General features: G+C 45.9%; 1 protein-coding gene across 1 annotated transcript in view; it reads left to right on the top strand.

The window, feature by feature from the left end:
* The window catches only part of EPHA1 (EPH receptor A1), a 34,385-nt gene extending 10,489 nt beyond the window's left edge, over window positions 1–23,896 (top strand). The window contains exons 3-18 of the mRNA XM_075721610.1: window positions 4,899–5,174; window positions 6,795–7,185; window positions 12,410–12,565; window positions 13,489–13,821; window positions 15,070–15,194; window positions 15,298–15,457; window positions 18,005–18,101; window positions 18,895–18,950; window positions 19,227–19,349; window positions 19,453–19,638; window positions 20,081–20,142; window positions 20,541–20,750; window positions 21,417–21,566; window positions 22,267–22,460; window positions 22,777–22,932; window positions 23,818–23,896. Of these exons, the coding sequence (XP_075577725.1) occupies window positions 4,899–5,174; window positions 6,795–7,185; window positions 12,410–12,565; window positions 13,489–13,821; window positions 15,070–15,194; window positions 15,298–15,457; window positions 18,005–18,101; window positions 18,895–18,950; window positions 19,227–19,349; window positions 19,453–19,638; window positions 20,081–20,142; window positions 20,541–20,750; window positions 21,417–21,566; window positions 22,267–22,460; window positions 22,777–22,932; window positions 23,818–23,896 (2,754 nt within the window). The remainder of the gene's footprint in view (window positions 1–4,898; window positions 5,175–6,794; window positions 7,186–12,409; window positions 12,566–13,488; window positions 13,822–15,069; window positions 15,195–15,297; window positions 15,458–18,004; window positions 18,102–18,894; window positions 18,951–19,226; window positions 19,350–19,452; window positions 19,639–20,080; window positions 20,143–20,540; window positions 20,751–21,416; window positions 21,567–22,266; window positions 22,461–22,776; window positions 22,933–23,817) is intronic.

Here is a 23,896-nt window from a genome sequence, read left to right as displayed (position 1 = left end):
TGTTGGAACACCACTTTGGTGCTGCTATTTTTGACTCACTGGTCTAGCTTTACCTACTGACAGATTTTGGTCAGATGTATTTTAGCTAAAGAGAAGCTGTTCATCATATCACGGCCGGTATCAGCAAGATTTGCTAATATTGTTACAGTCTTTCCTCTGAGGCACTATGCTAAGAATGTAGTACAGCTGAACCTGTAATGTACAAATGCCTTCAACTCTGAATCTATTGCAGGAAGGTTTTTTCTGGTCACGGTAGCATGCAAATGCTACTACAGAAAAGTCAAAGAGACTCCATAGGCAAAAGTGCTGCCAGGGCAAGGAGATGGAAACCATTCAGTGGTGCGTGTTCTGCTAGGTGGTTTCAGGCTTGGGACACCAGTGATGTATTCTTGCTGAAAAGGATTGCTGTTTTGGGGCCCTGTGATTTTTCTTCAAAAGAGATTTCAGGGATTGAAATAGCACTCTGAATTCTGTTGCAAATTAAATGGGAAAGAGATGTACTTGCTAAGCACAGGTACACTGTACCTGGCTGTACTAACTCAGCCAGTCTTTTCATCTTAGTCCAGCTCTCTAACCCAAAGTTAAACAAGTTACTGGTTTTCAGTATGTGAACTCCTATCTTTTCCGGTGGAGATATGCGTCTTAGTTTAGTAACTTTAAGCCTATTGGCAAGATGCTTGCCTTGTTGTTGCCTTCTGTAAGTCTTTTAAAAGTTTCACTGTGCCTTTCCCCAGGGGTCTGCAGGCCACAGATTGGAAGCCACTGTGCTAAGCTAATATGAAGGCAAATGAAATATAGGTCACAGCAGGCAGGCTCTTACCTGAAAGGAGACGGGATAAGTCCCTGGCAAGCTGGAGATGGAGACAGCATTACTGTTGCGAGCCACAGGCTCTTTTGACTCCATTCTGAGCCTAAGGATTTGCAGTACTGTCACAGTCTGGTGCCTCTATCACTGGTAGTCTACTTCTTTATTAGCAAGGATGAAATTTGTATTCGTCATCATAAAAAGTTTGTTGGTTTTTTTTCCCATATAAAAAGGACTAAAAACAAAAGAGACCACTTTTATTGATGTCTGCAGAGCCTGAGACAGCAGCTCCAAGAAGAGATATGAACTGTCTCAGTTTGTTCCCATCTTACACCTTATGGCAGATCCTAGGAAGAGTAGCCCACGGATGGATGGAGGAATCAGAGGTTGTCCTAGATAGGGTCCTTGACACAGACCTAACCTAGAGAAGGCTCATTTATAGAAAAAGCAGAGGAAGCCTTCCTTAGTAAGCCTTCAAACTGTATAATCAATTCAGAGTCAATCAAGGCAGATATTAAAAGGCATGTACCGTATCTTATCTTTGGATCTTTACTCACAAGGCAGACCAAACTAATACTGTTTACTAGGAATATCTACTGGCGCCCTTCCAGATTGTCATTCAAGTCATTCTGAATGGCCTCCATAAAGACAGCTCGTCTTCACCGCTGCATTCTTTATATTGAGTCCAACCTAGCAATGGGAGGAAGTTGCCTTCCTTTTTCCTAAACTTGCAGTGTTCTGAGGTTATTGAGATAGCACTTTTGCTTTGGGGTTTTCATTCACTTAACACTTAATTGCTGTGTTGGAATTATTTTGCTCTGTATTACACCACCAGTCCAAGACTTTGAAGAATAAATCTGTGGAACTAAGTGCCTGTGTTAGTATATGGGTTCCTGAGAAGTACAGAACACTCTTTTGTTCTCAAATCCAATGGCTACATCCTTAGACTTCTTAGAAAGTCAAGTTGCTAATTTATGGTCCTCGCCTGAATGCACTGGCTTTTGTTTTCTTAGTAACTTTTCAAGAATTCTAAAAGGTTTTAAAAGTTTAAAGACTAGTTTACAGACAGTTTAAACTTAAACTTAAAAAAGAATTTAATTTAAAAGAGTTTAAAAGGAGTTTTAAAGATGTTTTAAAGAATTAAAGAGTTTAAGAACTCTTTAGCTTGCTTGGAGCAGGGAATTGGACTAGATGACATTCAAGGTCAGGTTGGACAGGGCTCTGAGCAACCTGATCTAGTTAAAGCTGTCCCTGCTCACTGCAGGGGGGTTGGGCTAGTTGATCTCTAAAGGTCCCTTCCAACCCAAAGCATTCCATGATTCTATGATCTCCAAGGGTCCTTTCTAACCTAAGTCTTTCTATGATTCTGAATCTCATGAGAAAGTTTTCTGTAGCATCATAAAATCACAGTTCACTCACTGCTAAAATGAGGAAGTCTGACTCCCACTGACCCCCACTTCTCCTAGAAAAATGTTTCCCAGCCTGTGGCGAAACTGATGACTGGAGTAAGGATATGGTTCTGGAATGAAATGAGTAGAAAGTTATATTATCAAAGGAGGTGGATTCAATATCATTGGCAGACAAACTGGAGAGCCAAGTAATTCATATTGATTGAGCCAGACTTTACCACACATGTTCATTAAGAACATTACATTAAAAATCTGTGGCATACATTTTGATTTTGCAGCAGAGTCTTTGAGGATGTGAGACAGTTGCCTAGCAACTTCTGGACTCATCACCCTTTCATTAAGTGTTGTATGTAACAGTTTTCCTCTACTACTTTAAATTTAAAAGCTTCACTGAATAATGAAAAGAAGTCACAAGCATATTTAACAATAGTTCTCTATTGTTAGCATAAATAATATCCTCATTTTACTTCCTTTACCCATCAGCAGTAGAGTCTAGAAAAACCAAGTCTGACTCCCTTGTTTTTTCTTCGCAGCACTCTGCATATGAAACTGTGCAATAGTCACTGCTAAGCATCTTTGCCCTGAAGAGCTCAGTCTGGAAGAAGCTGGGCTGAGATGAGCTAAGAAGTATAGGAGTTAGCAGTTCAATTTTTTCCAGCAGTAGAGTTTAAAGGAAATTTTTCTGCTAGACTTGTCACTATTGAAAATGAAATTTTGGTCCTGTATCACTTAAGTTTTGAAAATGGTATATTCAGGACATACATCACAACAGCTCATGTCTTTTGGTGAGACATGTCTGTGGCATTGCCTTAGGATAAACTGCTAATGGAAACTTTTCTAACTCTGAGCCTTCAAATGCAATTATGCATTTCCCATCAGCTTGGTGGAGGCAGACACTGATGGAAAAATGCTTCTAAAAGCCAGTCCTAACATTGGCAGTTTCTTGTGGAAGCTACCTTGCTCTTATTCTCCTTTCTAATTTCTTTTCTTCCATTTTAATATACTTTAGGATGTGCTGTAAATTCAGTAGCATTTTCCAGAAGCTTTTCAATGAAATAGTGCAAGGGGCAATTAAGTGATTGCCCCTTCTAGCTGACCAATTGAGACTGATCAGTGTGTTTCTCTCTCTTGCTAGCCTAACTCCTTTGACCTCCAGTACGTGAAATAAGTGTAAGCCCTGTGTGGTGCAGGTATATGCCAGCTGGATCATACTAAGAGGGTGGGGTAACACTGGAGATTAATTACATGGAGAAAAAGGAAACAAGAAGGGACACATAGATACCATCCGCAGAACTTCCTGGGAGGAGACTGCTAGTGTGCACTTAGGCAAATTGCTGAAATCAGCCAGATACGAGCTTGTGCTATCAGCAGGGCTTGCTAGCGTGGAGAAAGCACTCTGATAGTTTTCAGTGGTGCTGCATAGGAGGTATGCTCTAAGTCGTGCCATAAAAGCAGAGCCTCCTTTGGCACTCTGTGGGTCCATATCTTATATTCCACTAGCAGAGTGACCTGGTCTGTGGGATCAGAAGCTAGGAAAGAGGCTGCAGGGTTGTGCTGTGAGGACAGGAGGTGGTGGTGCTGGAGAAATGTGTGAGTCTCATGCTCAGTCCATGAGACTTGACAAGCCTAGAGTAATATGGAGACTGAGACCTTGTTTAAATTGCATCTTAACCTGGGGTGTGATTTAAAACCAAGATGCTTAAACTTGTGCCAATACCTATGTGGGCACTTGTTTCAATTTAATTTGATTAAACATTTAAAGCATAATGAAAAAGGCAGTCTTAGCATGGGTGGAAAAAGGATCTAAGTTACTTTCCCTGTGGACAAAACCTTGCTTTCCAAGTTTTCAATTCTCATGTGTGACTTACTCACAAGTGATTATTCTCTGCATTTTGTATCTGACCTGTGGTGAGGAAACAAAACTAGAACCACATAAAGTTCAGGAAAAGTGTATGTTAAAATACGTATCAAACCCTATTTGATTCATACAATCATTGAGATCATATAACCAGCTAGGCCCATGTCCTCCTCTCAGGCATTATTTGCCTGGGGAAGAAACAGAACCTAGTATGAAGTCAGGAAAATCAACTGAGTTTTAATAGTTAAATTGGGGTTTGCAAAATATCACACTTCAAGAAGCATGAAATCCAAATTAATGCGTACTTGCTCTGGTACAGTCCTTCTGCAACTGACCTTCCCATTGTGTCAGGACATCTCTTCTCTTAGCCCAAAGTGCTGTGCATTATTTTCAGGGGCAGATAATAGTCCTGATCTGGTATGTCCTACTTTGAATGTAAATGGTGTCAGAGAAAAGTGGCCAATACATGGGAGCAGTGGGTCTTTTTCTCACTTTAAGATAAGACAGTGTATGAAAGAAATAGATTGGAACCAAGACAGGATGAAGGGGATGTGCAAGGGTCTGTGCACTGTTGTTCCCTTCAATGTCATAAGCCAGATCCTAATTACAGTATCCTCTTTGCTCCCTATGTAAAGAGTTTAGGCAGACATGGGGCTCTAGACCAGGTGCAGCTTTTGCTCAGTGTAAGAGACCTCTTAGCTAGCCAGGCTTTGAGCCCTGAATGTTATATGGGAATGGATCTTTTAGGCTAGATTTTGTCATACTTGAAGCGAAACTTGTTTCTCACATCTCTCTAATAATGTGTTTTCTTCTTCCCTGTGAGCAGTGGAGTGAAGTGCAGCAGATGATAAACGGTACCCCAGTTTATATGTACCAGGACTGCAGTGTGCTTTCCGAGGGTGACACTGATCACTGGCTTCGCACCAACTGGATTTATCGGGGTGAGGCAGCCTCCCGCATTTATGTGGAGCTAAAGTTTACTGTGAGGGACTGCAAGAGCTTCAAAGGTGAAGTGGTGACCTGCAAAGAGACCTTCAATCTCTATTACATGGAATCTGAACAAGATGTCGGGATCCAGTTCCGTCGCCCGCTGTTCATCAAGGTCTGTAGCGCTGGGGGTGAGGACTGAGTCATCTTTCAGCTTGAACTAGGTGTGTCTTGCTGGCTGGGGGAGGCCAGGAGAACCAGCATCTGGGGAGGGGCATGGATAGTAAGCTTGTCCTTAGAATAAACTTTGCCCCCAGTGCCCTCTGTAATGCTTAGAGCAGCCTTTGCCACAGGAGACACAGGAGTTTTCAAATGAGATCAGCCCTTCATTCTGCATAAGCAGGTATTTAACTGGACACCACATAGGTAAGGATTCTAAAGGGTTATAACAGTGCTAGATGGCTACACCAATTTTTAGAAATAGTAAAGCAGAGGCCAAAGGAATTTGACTTGCCTTAGGTAACAAAGCAAGATTAGACCAAGTGAAGAACAGAATCTAGTTAAGGTCTCTGTGGTCCTGATAATTTACTCTGATTGTTATGAAATATAGGGTCTTTCTTTTCTAAAACTGGAGATGATGGCTTGCTATAATGAAATTCTCCCTTGCGTATTTAGCACCGCTGTATTTTAACTACTGTTTTCCCCAACATAGTGCCCTCTTGCCATGGAAACATTTGAATTGCAGAACAGGGAACCTTGGATTTTTTATAAAGGAACTTCTGTAACCCAGTTCTGTCCTAAAAGAAGGCACAGATCTAAAATACTTGACTGCCCTTTCCTCTGCAGTTTAAATGGCATATGATGAAAACAACGGTAAAGGCCACCACAGGCCGAGCAGGACTCTGGTAACGGATCCCCCTTCCTCCCCGGTGCTCCTCCACCTCCCCTGCAGCTGGGACCTACCAGGTGAATTTGTGCGATACCTCCACAACTCCTAAAGCTGCCTTAGGATCCCACTGCCAGATGCAGCTGCTGTGGAGATCCTTTCATCTGCCATCCAGCTCCACAGAGTGGGTGGTGTCACGTAATGGGGAGGGGCCTGCGGTGGAGAGGATCAGTTATCAGGCTCCCTCTCTGAGAAGAAAGGCCACCCCATCTGCAGTCCAGCTCTTCCATATCACATGATGTCATTGGAGGCCTTTTCCATTTGCCCAAGCATTGAAAGCATCTTTCTCATTCTTTGTTTGCTGAGGCAGTGAGAATGTGAGAGCGTGGGGGCATTTTTCACCCAAGTATCTACAGTGCTGAAATATGTTGAGTGCTGCATGAGAAGCACCTTGCAGTAGATGATCTGATCTGCAAGTACAGCCTAGAAACAGGTGGCTGTAATTCAGTGGTCAATTTAAAAACACAAATCTAAGCGCTGTTGTGATTTTACTGCATACAATTTGCAAACAAAGAAGAATAGCACAGGAGAGAGATTTGCTCCTTTAGGGGCAGTTCTTAAAGACCTCTGAGATCAGAGACCCAGAACACAGTGTACTATATAAGACCAGTGAAGGACTGCCAAGGACTTGAAAGGAAGTGCTGGAAAGTATGGAGGCAAGAAAGGATGCAGATGCTGTTGTTAACACTTCCTCCACATGCAAAGGAAGTATGCAGTGCACTGGCATTAGAAACAGTTGCCCATACAGCCTCTGAAAGGCCTTAGTGTAAAAGAAGTTTGAGAGGCACGGGTATCTCAGCTGCTGCTGCTGCCTGCTCAGGTGTTAACACTGTTGTCTTTTTCACTTAGCTCAACACTGTGGCAGCAGATCGAAGTTTCACAAGCAGAGACATTGAATCGGGTGCTATGCAGCTGAACACAGAAGTATGCCCCATTGGAAAGCTGTCTCGACGGGGCTTCTACTTGGCTTTCCAGAACTCGGGGGCTTGCGTAGCGATGGTGTCTGTCCGAGTGTATTACAAGACTTGCCCGGAGGCAGTGCGGGGCCTGGCCCGTTTTCCAGAGACGCTAGCAGGTTCAGAGGGGCTGACAGAAGTGCCAGGGGTCTGCGTGGAGTATGCATCTGAAGAAGTTGGCTCTCCCCCCAGGATGCACTGCAGCACTGACGGGGAGTGGCTGGTACCAATGGGCCGATGCCTTTGTGCTGTGGGGTTTGAGGAAGTCGATGGGAGCTGCGTAGGTGAGTATGCAAGACAGACACTGGCTGTAGGCCATGGGAGAGGTTCCAGGGAGCTAGAGATCAGAGCATCTGTAAGCATAAAGTGGGATTAGGGGAGTTAGTGTGGTCTACTTCTCTCTTGCCTGCCCTCTGTGCCTGCCAGGTGTATCTTACACCTTTCCTCCCCTCCTTAGCTTCTCTTTTTCAATTGTGATTTTTCTCCTTATGTGTCAGGTGTAAGACCTGCACACACCTCTCCACTCCCTCTTGGGCTTCATCCAGGAACCTTCAGCTCTGGAGCTAGTTTCTGCGAGCTGTAACTGTGTGATTGACACTGACTCACTCAACAACTGGTTCCCAGCCCTTAAATGGCAGCCTTGTTCTCTCAGGGCAGACGGGTCAGACGCATGGAACAGTGTATTTGTCCAATGACTAGAAAGCTGAGAGTCAGAGGGGGTCACGATTCTCCTCTGTGTCCCCTTCTGCTTGGACTGGGATGGCTCTTCTGCCATGGGAAACCACGTTAAAGCACATTGCACAATATGTTGGTGCCCGGCTCATTTCTGAGGAAGAGCAATTAGCAGGCATAGGAGTCACTGGGGGACTGGAGCACAGAGCGAGCCAGGGTTCTTGGAGCAAGCAGCACAGGGCTCTCCCTTTGCCACAGAAGGGACAAGACCCAGCTTCTTAGGGTGACTTTGTGTGTTCGTCAGGGGAAAGGATACGTGTGGTGTTTTGGGGGATATGGATTACTGCAGGGAGAGAGGTAAAAGACAGCACATCTCTGCTCTTGTCGTCAGAGCCATATGGCATAAGGCTAAGTTATATAGAAAAAGGAATCCATGCACTGTTGTCAGGGTCAGCAGATGCCTTGTCTCTCTGCTTTGTTCTGCCTTTGCTCTGCTACAAGGATCTGGTGCCTCCATGAATCTCCACTGCTTGCTGCTCATTTCATTTGGGGAGCTGGTAAAGGTTGAAGTGCAAGATACTTTCCCTTCTCCAGCAATCCCCTCTCATTGCATAGCTCAGCCAGTTTTTCCACTTACATGCTACAGAGCTCTCCCCGCCCTCCTGAGAGCACTCCCCTGGGAAGGGGCAGGGAAGCTGTCATGTCTGGACAAGCCCTGACTGCTATCACAGCACAGGTTCATTCTACATCTGTGCTTTTATCCCACTCCGCCCAAGTACAGCTGCAGCCAGAAGGGTCTTTTGTAGGATCAGTAGGGACTGGGGATGTCTCCCAGGAGAGGAAGGGAAGAGGGGAGAACCTAGCAGGGGTAGAGAGAGGTACTTCATATTAAGAGCAGTGTCTTACTGGAGGATCAGAGGAAAAGGTGAATGTAGATTGCCTGCTGGGGCATATCTTGGGATCCTCTCCCTCAACAGAAAAGACCAGGCACTGTGCAAAGCACTGGGAGCAATCCAGTTCAGGATAGGGACTGAGGTCACAGGTTCTACTTTGTCCTCAGAAGATGAAGGGCTTCTCCTTCAAACATGTAAAGAGGGAGGAAGACCTGGCAGGTTCTGAGTTTTGCCTTAAGTAGGAACCACAAAAAAAGCAAAGCTGAACTACGTCCCTTGCCTCATAACAGGGAGGGGAGCCTGACCTGTTGCAGGACAGGAGGCAACAGAAAGCCAGAGGTTGAGGTTCTGAACTAGTTCACTCAACCTCTCTGTGCATTCCCAGCCATATAAAGCTCTGCTGGGTACATAATGGCTCAGCCATCCCATTATCCCAGAAAAACCATGCCTGCCCAGAGGATGACATCTCAGCCTCTCATAGCATTGCAGGCTTTGCTGCCTATAAACCCAGAGCTCCATGATTAACTTTGTCACTGTGAGGAACCTTCCTGACCGTGAACACAAAGCCTGGCTGTGCCCCTGGCCTGTGTTCTGGTTCCTTGATGGGCTCTGCGGGGTGGCAGGCGAGCTGAGCTCCCTGTCAGCTCAGGTCTGGCGTCTGCAGGCTGCCCAGTGCTTGCTGGCAGTCTCCCGATGAGCACCTGTAGGAATAAGGAGTAAAGGGAGGGCCCCAGCCATCCTCTCTGCCCTCCGGTGCCTGGCGAGCCGTGCTGAGCAGGCCCCTTCCCAGACCTGTTCTTCCCATCTTGTGGCCTGGAGCGGGTGCCCTGGGCGGGAGCTGAGCCTGCGGGCTGTGCAACTCCCCCGCCGACTGCGCTCCCGGGAGAGCCGAGGGCAGCCGCTCTTCTGCTTCTGCCCACGTTGCCCACGGCTTCCAGGGGAGGGAGGGAGGGAGGGAGGCAGGCAGCGACGGAAGCCGGCTCCGCGGCCTGCCGCCCGCCAGGCAGCGCGTCCTCACCCCGCCAAGCGGCAGGCCCGGGCCGCCGCCCGCGGCCGACTGCCGCCTGCACCCCCGGCCCCGCAGGGCGCTCCAGGGGAGGCTTCGCACCGCCTCCGGGGCGGGCCCGGGCACCGCGGCTGCGGGCCCCCGGGCGCCTCGCCGGTGCTGTGCAGCCACCTGCCGGCCGGGGCCGGCACGGCGGGTGCCTGGGCCCTGGCTACCGTGGCGGGGGGGGCGAGGCGCCGGGCGCCGCCGCCGCAGCGCCTGCCGCGGTCAGTCGACGGCGGCGGCCTGGGGGCGGCGGGGCAGGGGCAGGGACCGGGGCCTCTCGGGGCCTCTCGGGCCGCGGGGGCTCTCCCTGGCTGCGGGGCTGTGCTGTGCGCGCCGCTCCCAGGGCGCCGGTCGGGGCTGGCCTGGGCTTGCGTGGTCCGCCGGCCCGGGACTGGATGGCCCCATGCCCGCTGCCCGCGGGAGCTGCCCCCGCGCTGCGCCCCGTCCTTCCCAGCGGGCCCGGGGCTGGGGCCGTGCAGGCGGCTGGCTGCCTCCGCTCCTGCCTGCACCTCCTGCCCCCCTTTAGTTTCCTGGTGTAGGCACAGGCTCAGGTGATGTGACCTGGTCCAGCCAGCTGGTGCCCGCCCGGTTACCTCCTGGGTTTGTCCCTTCGCCCACGTGTCCCCTGTACATTTCCCTCCCTGCGCTCCCTCTCCTTGCGAGGTGTGCTGTCTCCGTGCAAGGCTGCTCTCCTGCTTGAAGGGTCTCAGCACCACCGGCGAGTAAAGCGGAGACCGGAGACCAGGCAGCAAGTGTGAACTGTGGGCTGGAGCAGCACTGGAGCTTAGGCCTGGAGGAACAGAGGCCTAACAGAGGTTTTCCTGGGGTCAGAGCTAACTGCCCTTGCAAAGGTCCCCAAGCCCAAATTTTCCTAATTTACTTGCTGACTGTCTCAGCCTGGTAATAAGAGGGTGTGTATGTTGTCCCATATTTATGGCAGGTAGTATTGTCCAGGGAACACCAGAACCTCTGTGTTACACAAGTCTGTGGCTCTGCGCTTCATTTGTTTTTCATGTTGCTGTCAAAGCTCTCCTGACCCAAACTGATCCAGTGTCAGGAATTTTGAAATCTTATGCTGGAGCAAAATGGCAAGGAGGCCACAAAACTTTCATTTTCACTCCGTCATGTAGAAGTGCTCTCAGTCATGAACAGCCTAGAGGTCAAAGTAACTTTTCTTCTTGTCAATTTCTGAAGGAGATGTTTTGATCTTGGTTATAAATGGAATCTCTCTGGGCTGGTGACAATCAACACTTGAGCCTTGTAATTCTTTCAACAGCCTTTGCTGTCATTGACCACATAGTTGTATGATTGTAGCTCAGAATAACAGACTTGTTCCTGAGTGGCTCTGTTATTTCCCAAAATTGGAAGGTGCTGGTTGCTCCTACTTCTTGTGATTATTTCTCCTTTCTGTGCTCTTTAGACTTAACTGCTGCAAATCCTTTTGGCCTGTGTACTGTCATAGTATCCCCAAACGGTTGTGTGATGGTATTACTATGCAACTGGTAGACGAGTTGATGTCATCCAGCATTAATGGGACAGCCTGCATGCCATCTCAGGGCAAGAAGGGGGACCAAAAGGAATGAGATGAAGCCACTTTTCTGTTGGCAATCTAGAGAGACATCTCAACGTACGGTGAGGATAATGACTCTTCCTGAGACTGATGGTGAAGAGTCTTGTTTGGCATCTGTTAGTGGAAATATTGTTTTAGGTCCCTCAGGTGTTCCTCTGTGTCACATAGTAGGAATGGCTGGATTGTTTTTTGTCTTCTGGATAAAGTGTCATTTCCTATGCTATGCTCCACCATAGTAAGCCATTTGTGTCAGGCTTTTGAGCAGATCGCTTTGGGGTGTTCTCCATTGAGATCTCCTGAGGGATTACACAGGACATTGTTGCTTTTATAGTGCAATATGAAAAGGGTCATTCCCCCAATGCTCAAGTTAAATGCAAGGTGGTAGCTGTGGCAGAAAATTAGTGTATGCATTCCTCAAACATCTGATTAGTGATAGGTTGTTTGTTTCTTTAGTTTAAGAACATTTGGTAGATTCATTTAGCACAGGCTGGTAAACCATTAAACTCACAGGTTACTTCAACCTCCCTCACTCATCTTCTCCCTGCTACCCGCCTATAGAGGTGAAGCATTGACCTTGAGATAAGTGGTAGACAGACCAGTGCTCCTGCAGATCAAGCTAGTAGTAATGCAGCAAAAACAGTGTGTCAGATGTTACACTTAGAGAAAGATGTGGCTGCTTATTTTTTATGGACTGGAAATAGAAAGCATGTGGCACCTATTCTCTTGCACTCTGTGTTGGCTCCATAGCCAGTTACACTCAATGCTGTTAGGTGAACTGATAGTTACCTAGATATTCTCCAGGGCCCTGCTAGGTGCTGGTCTGGTACAATACTTGAAATCAGAAAAGATGCTTCTGCTAAAAAGCCCACAGGCTTTCCCATATGAAGTCAGCAAGCAGAGGACTCTGAGGAGTACAAGGACTTGGAACTAGTATTTACAGCTCTTCTTTATGGTGTGAAAAGCTTGAAGGGCAAGGTGGGGACCAGTCTGGGTTTATGTTGAAGTCTGTGAGGTTGACCAGCTTCTGTTTTCATACAGCATCTGTGAGGAATGAGATCACTTTTCTTCAGTCTACAAGTCCTATCATAACATTGATCCTACCTTGAGTTTGCATCTCCTCTCTGTCTGCTCTGAGAAGATGATTGGTCTAGGTGACCTCCAGGGGTCCTTTCCAACCTAAATATTTCTGTGAGCTAAGAAAATAGAAGAAAAGCAATCAGATAAAGGAGTGTTCAAGAAGCTGAACAGAACTTGCAGGTGGTTTCTTGTTGATCTTGGTTTATTGTTGATCTTAATATATTGACTTGTTTGTCTCTTCACAGCCTGCCAGCGAGGATTCTACCGTCACTCCCTGGGGACTAAACGCTGCCTGAAGTGCCCCCCCAACAGCTTGTCTAATGAGTCAGGGGCTACGTCTTGTTCCTGCAATGCAGGCTTCTATCGAGCACCTTCAGAGGGCCATAACATTGCTTGCACCCGTGAGTCGCAGATAGAAAGAAAGAACAATATCTATACAGACTGGGGGATGGACTTATTGAGAGCAGCCCTACAGAGAAGAATTTAGGGATACTGATGGACAAAAAATTGGACATGAGCTGGCTATGTGCACTTGTAGCCCAGAAAGCCAATCATGTCCTGGGCTACATAAAAAGAAGTGTGGTCAGCAGGTCAAGGGAGGTGATCCTCTCCCTCTGCTCTCATGAGACCCCACCTGGAGTACTGCATCCAGCTCTGGGGTCCCCAGGACAAAAGAGGCACAGACCTGGTAAAGTGAGTCCAGAAGAGGGCCACAAAAGTGATCAGAAGGCTGGAACACCTCCCCTAATTAAGAAAGGCTGAGAGAGTTGGGGTTGTTCAGCCTGGAGAAGAGAAAGCTTTGGGGAGATCTTGTTACAGCCTTTCAATACTTAAAGGGGGAATATAAGAAAGATGCAGAAAGACTTTTTACCAGGGCCTGTAATGACAAGGCAAGGGGCAATGGTTTTAGACTGAAAGAGAATAGATTTAGATGGGACATGTGGAAGAAATTTTTCATGATGAGGGTGGTGAGACACTGGATCAGGTTGCCTAGAGGAGTTGTGGATGCCCCGTGTTTGGAAGTATTCAAGGTCAGGTGGGATGGGGATTTGAGCAAGCTGATCTAGTGAAAGATGATCCTGCCCATGGCAGTGGGGTTGGACTAGATGATCTTTCAAGCTCCCTTCCAACCCAAACCATTCTGTGATTCTATGAACAAGGAGATGTGAGGAAACAAAACGTTGGGAAATGGGTGTGAGAGATCAGAGAGGGAGAGGCTGGGGGGACAGAAGGCTCCGTTCGAAATGCATCAGCAGATGGGAAACTGCCACAGTACTTTGGGTATTAACAGCTGGATCTAAACTTTCTTTCATGCTTCTTGTAGGCCCACCCTCAGCTCCCCGCAATGTCAGCTTCTCCCTTATTGGCACGCAGCTGAGTCTGTGGTGGCAGCCACCCAGTGACCATGGTGGGCGAAAGGACCTGACTTACACAGTCTTCTGTCAGCGCTGCCATTTCCTGTCGTGTGAGCCATGTGAGGCTGGTGTGGTATTCTCCCCCGGTGCTTCTGGTCTCACTAAACCTGCTGTGGACGTGGATGGCCTAGAAGCATACACCAACTACACATTTGCTGTGGAAGCCCGTAATGGTGTCTCAGGAATGGGACCTGCTCCACAAAGAACTGCTCCAGCTCTCTGGGTCACAGTTGGACATGCAGGTTAGCAGAAGCAGAGAGAAGTTCTTCCTGCTCATCAGGAAAAGGAAGAGGAATCTCTGTGAATGTTTAAGCTTTCTCCATCTTCTCCCTTCTGTCTGCCACATGTGTTGGTATGGTATGATAAGGACTCTAAGGTACCTCTGCCTCTGGCATGTAAAGTCCATTAGTCATATTCCTTGCAAGTCAAAGCAGCAGTAGTGATTACCCACCAAGAGCTGTGAATCCACCAAGGACAGAGGTGAGGAGGATAAAGCCCTCCCTGTCATACACTAGTGTAGTCCAGCCTACGTGCTGTTACCTGTGTGACAGGAAGAACAGGGACTCTGGCATGAAATATTTCCCATGACTCGGATATTGCAAAAAATCTGACCAAACACAACAGAAACCCCACTGTAACTGAAAAAAAAAGAAAAAAAAAAAAGCTTTGAAAGCATGGAGAAATTAGGGTGTTAAAAACATGCAAGTTCTTGACACATTTCTGTGTTTAGGTTCAAGCTGGCTAGTGTGGCTGTCCTGTGAATACTTTCCAGAGTGCTGTGAAATGTGATTATAGAAAAGTGACATCGCAGTGCTCAACAGCCTTTGGTGCTTTCCCCAGGTTCTGATTTAGTGACAAAATATGACTTTTCTTTGTGATGCTATGTGGGGGCAGCACAACTCTGAGCTAGAAAAGCAGAGCTACTTTTGGCTTGCCTCATCACTTCCTGGTGATGATGAAGGACAAGGAGAGAACCACGCTTGACTTCAGTCGTTGCAGATTGTTGAGAATTACCTCTTAATTCATGAACAGCATGCATTTGCAGTCAGCTGACAGATTTTGAGCGCTGAATTTCACCATACTTTTTTGAAATGGAGCTGGATTCATAAATCACATAGGATAGTTGCATTACTGCTGCTGTAAGAACATAAAATCCTAACATTTTTGTTTCAAATTGAACACTTTCAGTGCAGTGCTGGATTAAATGTAATTTCTTAGAACACTAATTTTGTTTTGAGGGCCAAAGAAAGTTATGCTTCCATTGCTGGGGTGGAAGCATGCTATTCATGGAAAACAATTAATTACAACTGGAGACCTCATTTCCCTTTCACCACACAAGAGAAAGATGAGGGAATGGCAGTGGCAATGAGAGTCAGTTCCAGTTGCATGATATGACCAGGGAAGGAAAGACAGAGCTTCTGGTGGAGTGAGGACCTAGTTTGCATTACGTTTGTGTTTCTTCCTGATGTTCTCTGTTCTCTCCCCTGCAGCTCCGGTGACGGTATCCCAGTTTATTCTGACACAAAGAGATGACAGTAGTCTTTCTGTTTCTTGGCTTGCCCCACGGCAGCGCAGCCGGACCTCAGTGGAGTATGAGGTCATGTTCTTCGAGAAGGTGAGGCCTGCCTTATTTGTTCTTCCCTGTTTCACCCAAAGGGGTGGAAAGGTCCTCTTTGTTCTGTGTGTATTGGTTACTTGACCCTGTTTGATTTCTGTAGGGAGAGGAGGCACGTTACACAGTGAAGCACCTTCTTGAGCCAAATGTCACTCTGACAGACCTGCAGCCAGACACAGCCTACCTGCTTCGTGTGAGATCCATCACACCCCTCGGGCCTGGGCCCTACTCCCCAGAGCAGGAATTCCGCACCCTTCCACCAGGTGAGGGACAACCACTGGTATCTCATTTGGGAGAAACTCACTCCTCCATCAGATGGTATATTCACATGGTACATGGATCTCTTTTTGTGTTCTGCTAGCTGTAAGGCACAGACACCACACTCCTGAGTTTGTTGTCACCAGGGCCAAGCCTGTTACTTTGCAAAAATGTAGAACAAGGAGACATCCTGTTTCCTTGCTGTCATATAAAGTCTGCTTGTACTTTCCTGTTCAGAACTGATCAGTCTCAGGTTTGTCTGTTGTACTGGCAAACTACTTACCAGCTCTTCAACTAGTTCTCCTGAAAGATATTTTGATTCTGGCTAATGTTTCTAAGTTTCAATGTTAGCAAAATGATTACCATATGCCTCCTTTTGTGTGAAAGTTACTAGTGAAAAGGAGAACTCAAAGGACCTCACCACTATTTTTTTCCAGCTTTATCATTTCCACTGTATGTAGTCCAGCCCCTGAATGTCACTCTGCCCCAAAAGATGGTATGTGCTGTTGAAAAAAGTTCTCCACGAAAGCACAAAGTGTAGAAGGCCAAGCTATTGAGGCCACAAGGAAGACCTTTCTCCTATGTCAAAGAACATCTCATACAGGCCTCACATCCAACCTCCTCTTTCCCTGGGTTACCCAGAGACTTCCCATTTATAAAAAAATTTCTATAATGGAGTTTGCTCTCTCTTCATTCCACACATTCACAGATCCTCCTATTGACCCTATGGATAATTTTAGAAATACATCCATTGAAATGATGCCTTTGAAAGGCTAATTTTATTGTAATGAAATAAGGACATGGAAGAAATCAAAGAAGAAATTAATGTAACTAAATAGTTAAGTTAACTGTGTAAAAGCTGATAAGGAGTTGTGATACCGTGATTGGAATATAATTTAAAGATTGGGCTTTTTTTGGCACCAGGAGCTTTTGGTAAAATTTTCATGAAGTCACAGTGCCAAATGATGATGACATAAATGATCTTTAACCAATAGAATAACGTACCACAAAGGTTCTGTGGAAAATATGTAAGTTAACATGTACCTTACATGGTTTTAATTATAAAAGGACATATTAGAAAATACTTTCAAGACTGTGCTTTTTTAAATAACAGTTGATCACCTCATCCTGCCAAGACAAAGGCATTTTGAATATGAAGGGTATTAAAAAGAAGTGCCAGCAAGTTTTAATTTGGTGGGATTTCTTCTCTGATAATACTAGAAGCATTGTTTAGCTGTAATGGCCTAGGGATATTAGTGGAACAAGCTTTGCAGGAAGAGGCTTTTTTTTTAATCTGAATTTGAGAATTTATATCCCTTAATTTCCTGCAGAAGTGCTATGGACCTAAAAGCTTGTCCATTTTATTAATAAAATATATTATTTCACCTTCCAAATCTTGCTTTCTTTTATTTTAACAGAAAAGAACATTAGCTCTGCCCTTTGATTTCTGCTTAACGAAGCTGGTGATTTTTAGTAATTTTAGTGGGATGAGTCAGCATCAAATTGAGCAAGAATAACAAGTGTTAATTAGGCTTTATGGATGCTGACCATTAGACTGGATGTTAGGAAGCATCTCCAGACACAGTTGTCTGTGTCACACAAGCTGTTCCTTATGTTAAAATCTGCTCATTTATTGAAAGAATTTCTTTAGGAATTTTCTTTCTTCTGGATGTTTTCCTAAATCTCTTTAGGGAAAATATTTAAAAAAGTAGATTCTCATTAGATGTGGTATGAACACTTTTCATTAATTTTTTAAAATTTTTTAAATAGTTTTTTAAGTTACGGGAAATAAGGTTTAAAAACACCTACTTCACCAACAGAGGTCATTTAGCATTTCCTCTGATGAATTCAAATATACCGTATGGAAATGGATGGCTTTAGCTTGAGAATCTAAATGGAAGAAGACTGTGTTGTGTGAACGCTATCTGAATGCTGTCCAATCACGAAATGAAACCACCTGATGCTTAGTTTTGAGAAAGCAGGAATATGATGTTAGACTGCAAGTTCATAAGTCAGTACCTGCTTGTTTCAAAAGTCCTAAGCAGACAGTGGCTTCTGTCAAGGTAATTAGGCAAAGGACCAACCCAGATATTGATGGAAAGGAAGGGGGAAATTAATTTAATAAACAAGAAGAGAGTCAAGTTAGACTGCTGGGGAAAATCATGTCTTTGCTTGTGCCATAGTCTAAATCAGCCGCTGGCCAGGAAGAAGGGTCTGATCTGAAAGAGTAGATGGAGAGGAGTGGGAGGGAAGGGACAGCTGTTCTTGGTTTTTGAAAGTGTCATGGAATTTATGCGGGAAATCAGGCATAGGGATAAATTACTCAAGTAGAACAAGACTGTAGATAAGAGTCAACCAGATACCCACCAGAAGGTGCTCCATGCACATGAATAACAATATGATAGGACTCAAATCTGGTGGCTCTACTGCCTGGAAGACAAATGGCCATAGCTTACCTAATACCATTGGCTGGTAGAAGCTGGTTGCTACATTCCAGACAAACAGTTCTTGGTCTTTTAAATGATAAATGGCGTTTCTCTTTGTTTCTGCAGACACGGGAGCTCTGTCTGGTGGAGTCATAGTCTCTATTATCTTTGGAGTTCTACTATTTATTGGGCTGTTTCTGGGACTTCTCATCTTTCGGCGAAAGTAAGTGTTGATTTTTGGTATTGAAAAAGGTACAGATGTAGGAATAGCTGAGCTATGGGAGCTTGAGAAAGGGAGGGAGGCCCTGATTTCTCACAGGATATTGGATAGGTAGAAGTTAGTTAGAGAAGAAGGAGTTAAGACCAGTGCGCTGCAGCAAGATGGAATAAGTCTCAGTAGGTAATTTCAGTTAGCAGGATTGGAGGGATTGATATGTCTGTAAGATAATGCTTGCTGCTAAGGACAGAGGAAAATGTGGTGGTTTCTCAGTTTTGTTATAATCCAGAACTATCATACTGTTACCATGACAGATGAATAAAAATATTGTTATGTTACAATAATTTCTATAGCTGCTGATCAATTAAGTGGGCAATATATCCAGTCATTTCAAACCATTTTCCATATACCATTACTTTAGTGGTTCTCTACTCAAATACAAAATTCTACTTCCTTTCTAAATGTCTATAAGGCTGCTATTATTTGGTTTTAAGAAGATCAGGTATTGTACTGAAAGTGTACAGAAAACATAAAATAGAAATTAATCTATAATTCAGCAAGCAGAAGGATAAACAAAACTACCTGCATGAAAACAAAGCTCAATTTCTAAATGTAAGTGAAGCATCACATTTTCTTGCTAGCTGTACTCTACCAAGTAGGTGCAGCGTCTGGTTCCTCTTTGCTCTGTGCTACCCTGAACTCTGTCCCTGACCAGCTAGGGGAGACACCGTGGAAGTCTTACTTTTCTCTTTGCTATCTGCTGACCATTTTATTTTCATGACTGCTCCTTATGTTCCAGGCAGGCTCGTCGGAGACAAGCACGGCCAGATTACAATACTTCAGGCTTTGATCGAGGTGAGCTTCAAAGGGGTAGTAGAACCAGGGAAAAGCTTGGAATGGGTTAGAAGGAATGAAGAGAAACAGTAGTTGCAAACCAGACACTGGCATGGATTTTCTGATGTAATTTGCCTCTTCCCATAACAGCTCTAGTCTTCAATGTATGTTTGGTAGATTTGTTTACTGCCATTGTCAGAATCCCATGGATTCACTTCTGCTTCGGTAGCTTTGCCCTACAAAGCTTGTCCAAAGAGTTGACAGGTTAATTTGCTCTTTTGTTTCCCTTTACTGTAGAGAAAGTCTGGTTGAAACCATATGTAGACCTGCAACCGTATGATGACCCCAGCAGAGGGATGTTGGAATTCACTAAGGAACTGGATGTCTCCTGTGTCACTATGGAGAATGTGATTGGAGAGGGTGAGTTACTTGTTGCTCTCCCTATCTTTCAGTTCCCCCACACTGTTACTTTGCTGTCTATTCCAGAGGTCATCTGTGACCTTTTGCCTCTGGTTGTCTTCAGGGGAGTTTGGGGAGGTCTATCGTGGGTCCCTGAGGCTCCCAGGGAAAGAACGTGTCGTGGTTGCCATCAAGACCCTGAAGCCGACATATTCAGACTCACAGTGGTGGAACTTTCTACGCGAGGCAACAATTATGGGGCAATTCAATCACCCGAACATTGTGCGTCTAGAAGGAGTTGTCACCAAAAGTAAGAGTGTGTGGGAGAGAGTCCTGGAATGAGAGCAGAAACTGGCACATTTCTTGGGCCTTTCTTAGAGAGGATGCTGTCAGAGAGGCTGGGAGAAGACAGGCATTGTCATGTTAGCCTATGCCAGAGAATGAGGAAGGGAGGAGAGGTACGGATTTCCAGCAGAGTCATGAGGCAGTGTTAGGAGAAGTCTTCTTGGGTTGGTGAGTGGATGAGAAGCTGGGGTAGTGTAAGGGATGCTGTAAGGCTATATGTGTGACACAAGGAGAAATACAAAATCATTGGGGGAGATCTAAGGAGAAGGGTCAGCCATCTGTATCAGTGGAGTGGGGATGTTGGCTGGGGTTGGATATGGTTCTCTGTTTTGGGGCAATGTGGAGAGCATTGAAAGGTAAGAGCAGGAGAATTGCAAAAGGGCTGACACCTTCTTGTCTTCCTCAAGGGAGGCCGATGATGATCATCACTGAGTATATGGAGAACGGAGCGCTGGATACCTTCCTCCGGGTGAGAGACTCCAATCTGTAATAGGCTTGTGTACTGCTGAAACTTGCACTTGACCTGGATTTAGGACCCTAAAAGAAGACTGGAAATAAGATCCAGACATCCACTCTACTTTCCGCTCACTAGCATTTCCAGTCCCAGCAGCTGAAGCTTGATGCCATCCAGTTTGCTCAGTGTCCAGTAGTGCTGCCTTTGGTAGTTGAAGTGCAGGTGCCTAATGATGAATGTGGAGACCACCACCAGTCCCTTAGTGAGAACCTGTTGGGTCCCTTGGGTTGCAGCACTGCCTTTTTGCTTGTTCACCAATGCCCACTTTTGCAAGTTGATAAGGCCAGTAACTAGAAACCCAACAGATTGATGTCACTTGACCAGGATCTTCTCTCACTTCTTCTTCCATGCAGGAGAATGAGGAAAAATTTAGCCCTGTGCAACTTGTGAGCATGCTGCAGGGAATAGCCTCTGGCATGACCTACCTTTCAGAACACAACTATGTGCACCGGGATCTGGCTGCTCGGAACATCCTGGTAACACGCAGTCTTCAATGCAAGGTGTCTGACTTTGGTCTCTCCCGAATATTGGAGAATGATGCAGAGGGAACCTATGAAACCAAGGTAATGCAAAAACAATCTCTCAGTCTTGTAAATGAACTGTAGTCTCAGGGGGATTGGAATTCTGCCAGATAAGAATGGCAGAATTTCTTCACAATAGAAAACACCAGGCCAGGGGAAGATTTGGATGGAAAATCTCTGAGGAAAACCTGTAATAAAACTGCAAGTCATAGTGTGGATGATTCAGAAGGTGGTGCTTTTCTGTCTGGAGAATTGATTCTGTTTGCTAAGAGATTCAGAGGGACTGTAGTTTTGAAATGAGAAGCAAAATAAGAGGTCTGATCTTTTGGACTCAATTAACTAAATCTAGCTTTGAAGATAGCCCTGCTGTGATCAGGGGTTTGGACTAGACACATTTACAGGTCCCTTTCAATGAAAGTTCCTGTGATTCTAATATCTGGTGTCATTCAAAGTAGGGCTGTGACTGGTGTCAGGCTATTACTCCCACAGCAGTGGTTTTGTGTAGCATTCAACTGAACAGAGGGCTTAAACTCACTTTCCAAGAATGTTTCTGTCCTTTTGAGAAATTTCCCCCGGGGTGGTTACATGTCACTTCAAGTGAAGTGGGCCCAGCCTTTGAACCACTTCGTAAGCTCCTTGCATGAAAGCACTGGAGAAACACAACTCAGTGATACATGCTGGATACACTGTGTCTCTGCTCTTTCACAGGGTGGTAAGATTCCCATCCGATGGACAGCCCCAGAGGCCATTGCTCATCGGATTTTCACCTCAGCCAGTGATGTCTGGAGCTTTGGAATTGTCATGTGGGAGGTGCTGTCATTTGGTGACAAGCCATATGGGGACATGAGCAATCAAGAGGTAACAGACACTGGGCTCAAGGGCTGATTTAAAAAAATAAACAAGGCATGTAGGCCCAACTTTTGCAGATCTCCCTCGGCCTGCAGTCTTGACATTCTTTTGAAGGCCTAACTACTATGTCTCCCTCCCTGCTAAAAAATAAATGCAACCAAGTCAAGGGCAATAACTATTTGGGCCTCTGAACCATGTTCAGGTGTCAACAGCAATGAGCCAAATTAAAGACTGGTTAAATCAGCCATGGCCTTTGGGTCTGGAGATGTTCTCTGTTGGTTTCTTTCTCTCTTTCCTTTGGCTCTGGAGTAGTATATGTGGTCTCATACTCATTCTAGGTTCAGCACATCTGTGAGATTAGCACATGCTGTTGAAATTACTCCTCAGAGTCTGGTTCCTGTGTTCTCACCAGGCCTGTGCCAGGATCATTTGGTCCTCACTTCTCATGAACACATGCCCTGAATGGCAAATGGGAGTTAGGCCAGTAAATACATGCATATGCCACTTCACTTTTTGACATCCCTTAGGTGTCCTGATCCTTTGCTGTGCTGCCCATACCCTACTTTATACACATGTAATCTGCTTCAACCCCTCCGTGACTGCACACTGTGCAAAATGGTGAACTACCTGCTCCCAGACCTGCAGAGGTCTCTGGCTCCTCTTTAGCATTCTCTGCTCTTGGTCAGATTTCTCTCTGTCCTCTGTGCAGGTAATGAAAAGCTTAGAGGATGGGTACCAGCTCCCCCCACCTGTGGACTGTCCATCTATCCTCTACGAGCTCATGAAGAGCTGTTGGTCACACGATCGGATGAGGAGGCCTCATTTTCAGGAAATCCGGGCACAGCTCCAACATTTCATCTCAAGTCCCCAGCTCCTCCGTCCTGTTGCAGACTTTGATCCCAGGTAACAGGCTATCATTGGAGGAGGAGAGGTTAACTGGGAGATTTTCACCTCCCCGTCTCCAGCAGGAGGAGAGGTAGTGCTAGCAATGCAGGCTGACATGAGGCACCTTGAATGATCTGTTGCAGAAGATAGTAATAACTTCTCTCTCATGGTGACAGAAGGCATAGCCATTGGCCTGGGCACTCTGACCTCGCTGTGCAGAGAGCAGATAAGTTGGCCTAGCTCTGGCAGAGGGTGCTTGCCTTTTAGCTGCTATCTCATAGTACTGGCCATTTAAGGTAGCTACCTGGATAATGAGGATTTTATCTGTCTTTAGGGTAACACTCCGGCTCCCCAGCTGCAGTGGATCTGATGGGATCCCTTATCGATCCATTCCTGAGTGGCTGGAATCCATTCGCATGAAGCGCTACATCTCCAACTTTCGCACTGCTGGCCTGGACACCATGGAGTCCATTTTGGAGCTCACTGCTGAGTAAGGGCAGGCTAAGCTCCCACAAGGCACCCCAGGCTATGCTACAAATAGCTGTGTCTGTCCCTGTGCTATCTGAACAGGCACCCATTATTTACTTGGAAGGCTTCTCTCCATCTTCTCTATATAGTTAAATGGAAGTGGACTGGATTCTTGCCCTAAAAGGGAAGAATTAGCCCAGAAGAATTGGGATCAGCCCAGACTGTGAGACTAATTCCCTAACTGTCCATGCTTAAGGCTCTTCAGGGGCCTGAGCTGCTCTGAACTCACATCAGACACAAACAGCAAGGGGAAACAATAGATGGCTGACAGTTCTCTAACTTGACCATCTCCTCACCCCTGTAGGACTTTATAAGAGAATTTTCTTGCCTTGAACTCCAGATGGGCTAGTGATATTCCCCCCACATCAGCCAGGCTGTTTTATCACAGAGCAAAGTCCTTCTGGGCTCCTTAGAAGGACTCAGGTCAGATGCTTTACCAACATAGGCATGCTCTGTTGTGGGGTTGGGGGACACATAGCCAGCTCCAACCAGGGCAGTTACATAAAACAAATGAGTAGGCACAGTGCAGGGACAGACCTGCTAAAGGGTTGAGACATGGCCCGTATCACAAGCTGACATGGACACAGCCCTGATTTAATGGGAGCACAGGCCTAGTCATAAGGTGGGAGAAGCTAGTTGACTGGGTGAGCAGAGGTAGGCAGGGAAGGGCAGGAACATCTAGAAATTTCTTCCCTCTAGAGAAAAGGTAGGCGTAGTAGGAGGCACTGAGGGAAAGGAAGCTTTCTACACTAATGCTTGGTAACTGTTTCTGCCCTTACCCACATCCCAGTCCCCAAGGAACAAGAACAACAATTCATTTTTTCCTTTCTTTTCCCATTTCCTTCAGGGACTTGAAACAGATGGGAGTGTCACTTCCAGGCCACCAGAAGAGGATCCTGTGTAGCATCCAAGGCTTTAAGGAGTGA

This window comes from Pelecanus crispus, chromosome 1 (assembly GCF_030463565.1).
Source record: "Pelecanus crispus isolate bPelCri1 chromosome 1, bPelCri1.pri, whole genome shotgun sequence".
NCBI classification, from domain to species: domain Eukaryota; kingdom Metazoa; phylum Chordata; class Aves; order Pelecaniformes; family Pelecanidae; genus Pelecanus; species Pelecanus crispus.
Note: the sequence above shows the minus strand (reverse complement) of the source record. Positions and strands in the feature narration are given on the sequence as shown.